The following is a 2,179-nucleotide window of genomic DNA, read 5'->3' as shown; positions in this document are numbered from 1 at the left end:
AGTGGGCCAATCCTCTCCTGGAGCCCAGAATCTGGCAGAAGGGGGGATGTTGGATTCCCCAGGCCCCCTCCCAAATCCTGCACAGCCAGGTGAGGAAGCACCTAGCCCCCACCCTCTTAAGAATTCGAGGTTGAAAGGATTACATTAACACCTTTCCACCCCAAAGTGGGGCCCTCTGCTCCATTCCCCTGCCCAGCCTCCCTCACAGGGAGCCATGGGAATACCTCCCCACCCCAGACAAGGACCCTCTGGAAAAAACGGACAGGAGTCCCAGAGACGATCCTCACATTTGGAGTTTGTCATTTTATTGACTGGACACCCTGATGTTACGGAATGCTGTACTTGCACGCGTGTTTACTTTCATAAAAATAGGAGGCATCAAGATTCATCCAAAGGTGGCAAGTGAGACACAGGGGATCTTTTTGGCGGCTGAGGTCTTGCCTGGGCGACTGACTGTCTTAGATGGAGGTGGTGGAGGGGCTCAGCAAGGGGCTGGTCATGTGATCAGGACGCAGCAGGAGCTGGGGAAGTGGCCTTGACATGTTTCATGCATTTGAGGGACAGGAAGGGCCATCGCTGGAGGAGGGAAGGAGACAAGGAAGAGGTATGTATGGTTGGCCAAGGGGGCAAGGCCAGATGGGCGCCCGCTTTGTAAGTTTGGATTTGCTTCTGAGGGCGGTAGTGAACCTTTGAGGCTGATGGATAATAAGGCTGGCGTGATGTGCTCTGATTCGATCTGCTGGAGAGTGGGTGATTGAGAGATGGAGGCACAGGGTGGGGGGTGCGTTTAGAGGGGTGCTGGCAGAGACAGGAAGCCTGGGGTACATCCAGCGGGTGGAGCTGGATTCGTGGCAGGTTGGAGGTTGATGGTGATGCTTTTTCGAATACCAAACCCCACCGACTGCCACTGAGTCTGTGCTGACTCATGGCGACCCCCTGTGGGTTTCCGAGACTGTAGCATAGAAAGCCCAGTCTTTTGCTTCGAACTGCCGACCCTGAGGATTGTAGTCCATCGTGCAAGCACGACACCACCAGGGCTCCTGCAACTGGAATAGCTGAAAATGCAGGCAGAGCGGGTGTGGGGAGACAGCGGAGAGCCTTGTGGTGAGCAGGATGAGTTTGTGACCCCCTGCCGGAAGGGCTGGAGTCTGGCTTGGCGTCTGCTCCGGGCCTCTGCCTGTGATGCCCTCCCGGCTTTTGACCAAGTGGTGTAGAGAGGATGCTTTGTGTGCTAAGAACACTAGATGGCAGTGAAGCTCCCGTTCCCACTCCCGGCCCTGATTCCCCAACCCACATTTGCCTTTGCCTGGTGATGTCGTGCTTATACACTGGGCTGCGATCCTCAAGGTTGGCAGTTCAAAACCACCAGCGGGAGAAAGATTGGGGATTTCTACCCCTGTAAGCATGGATAGTCTTGGAAACCCAAAGGGGGGGGGGGGCAGTGCTACTGTGTCCTAGAGGGTCACTGTGAGTCAGCATCAACCCCTTGTCCAATGAAGCTCCCTCCTTTCCGTCCAGGCTGGAGTAGCCACCCGGGCCATAACCATAAACCCCAAAAGCCTCTCTAAGATGTTTTCCCTGCCAAAACAAGCCAACGGATGGCCCAGAGCAACACCTTTCAGCCTTTCTCAACTCCCATGCGAGGCACTATGAAGAGTTACCGAGGTTTGGGGAGGTCCCATGGGTGGTGCTGGGAAGGAAATGAGCCCGTGCACCGACCAGCCAGCTTGCGGCGCCAGGCTGGGCCCTGAGTGTCCACAGCTTCTGCCTCCCACGAACCATCGGTATTGACACCTGTCACTTGACGTGTGCAGACTTCAACTCCAGGTTCCGGATGTCCCATCCGCAGTCTTCCCGCCGCTCAAGCATATCTCCCTGAAACATATCTGACCCAAGTCCACGTCCTTAAAAAAAAACAACATTCTGTTGATGAGAAGAGGCTGTCGCCATCGGTGCCCTTAGATTTCCAAGGACCCTCGAGCCTTGCCCACTCGCCTCTCCCCCTCCGCCCCGCCAGAGCTCCCAGGGCGCCCCGGACCTCGGGCTGCGGGTGCACGGGGCGCCTTCTGCAGCCCGCCCACCCTGCTCTCCTCTTCCTCCCTCCCGCAGTTCGAGATCCGGCAGCTGCGCGCGCACCTGGCGCAGCAGGACCTGGACCTGGCGGCCGAGCGAGAGGCGG

General features: G+C 57.3%; 1 protein-coding gene across 1 annotated transcript in view; it reads left to right on the top strand.

The window, feature by feature from the left end:
• The window catches only part of TMEM266 (transmembrane protein 266), a 140,696-nt gene that overhangs the window by 107,502 nt on the left and 31,015 nt on the right, over positions 1-2,179 (top strand). The window contains exon 9 of the mRNA XM_045285675.1: positions 2,110-2,175. Within this exon, the coding sequence (XP_045141610.1) occupies positions 2,110-2,175 (66 nt within the window). The remainder of the gene's footprint in view (positions 1-2,109; positions 2,176-2,179) is intronic.

This window comes from Echinops telfairi, unplaced genomic scaffold, assembly GCF_000313985.2.
Source record: "Echinops telfairi isolate 266 unplaced genomic scaffold, ASM31398v2 ScPeMD7_7475;HRSCAF=8513, whole genome shotgun sequence".
NCBI lineage: Eukaryota > Metazoa > Chordata > Mammalia > Afrosoricida > Tenrecidae > Echinops > Echinops telfairi.
This window is presented reverse-complemented; position numbering and strand designations above follow the sequence as displayed.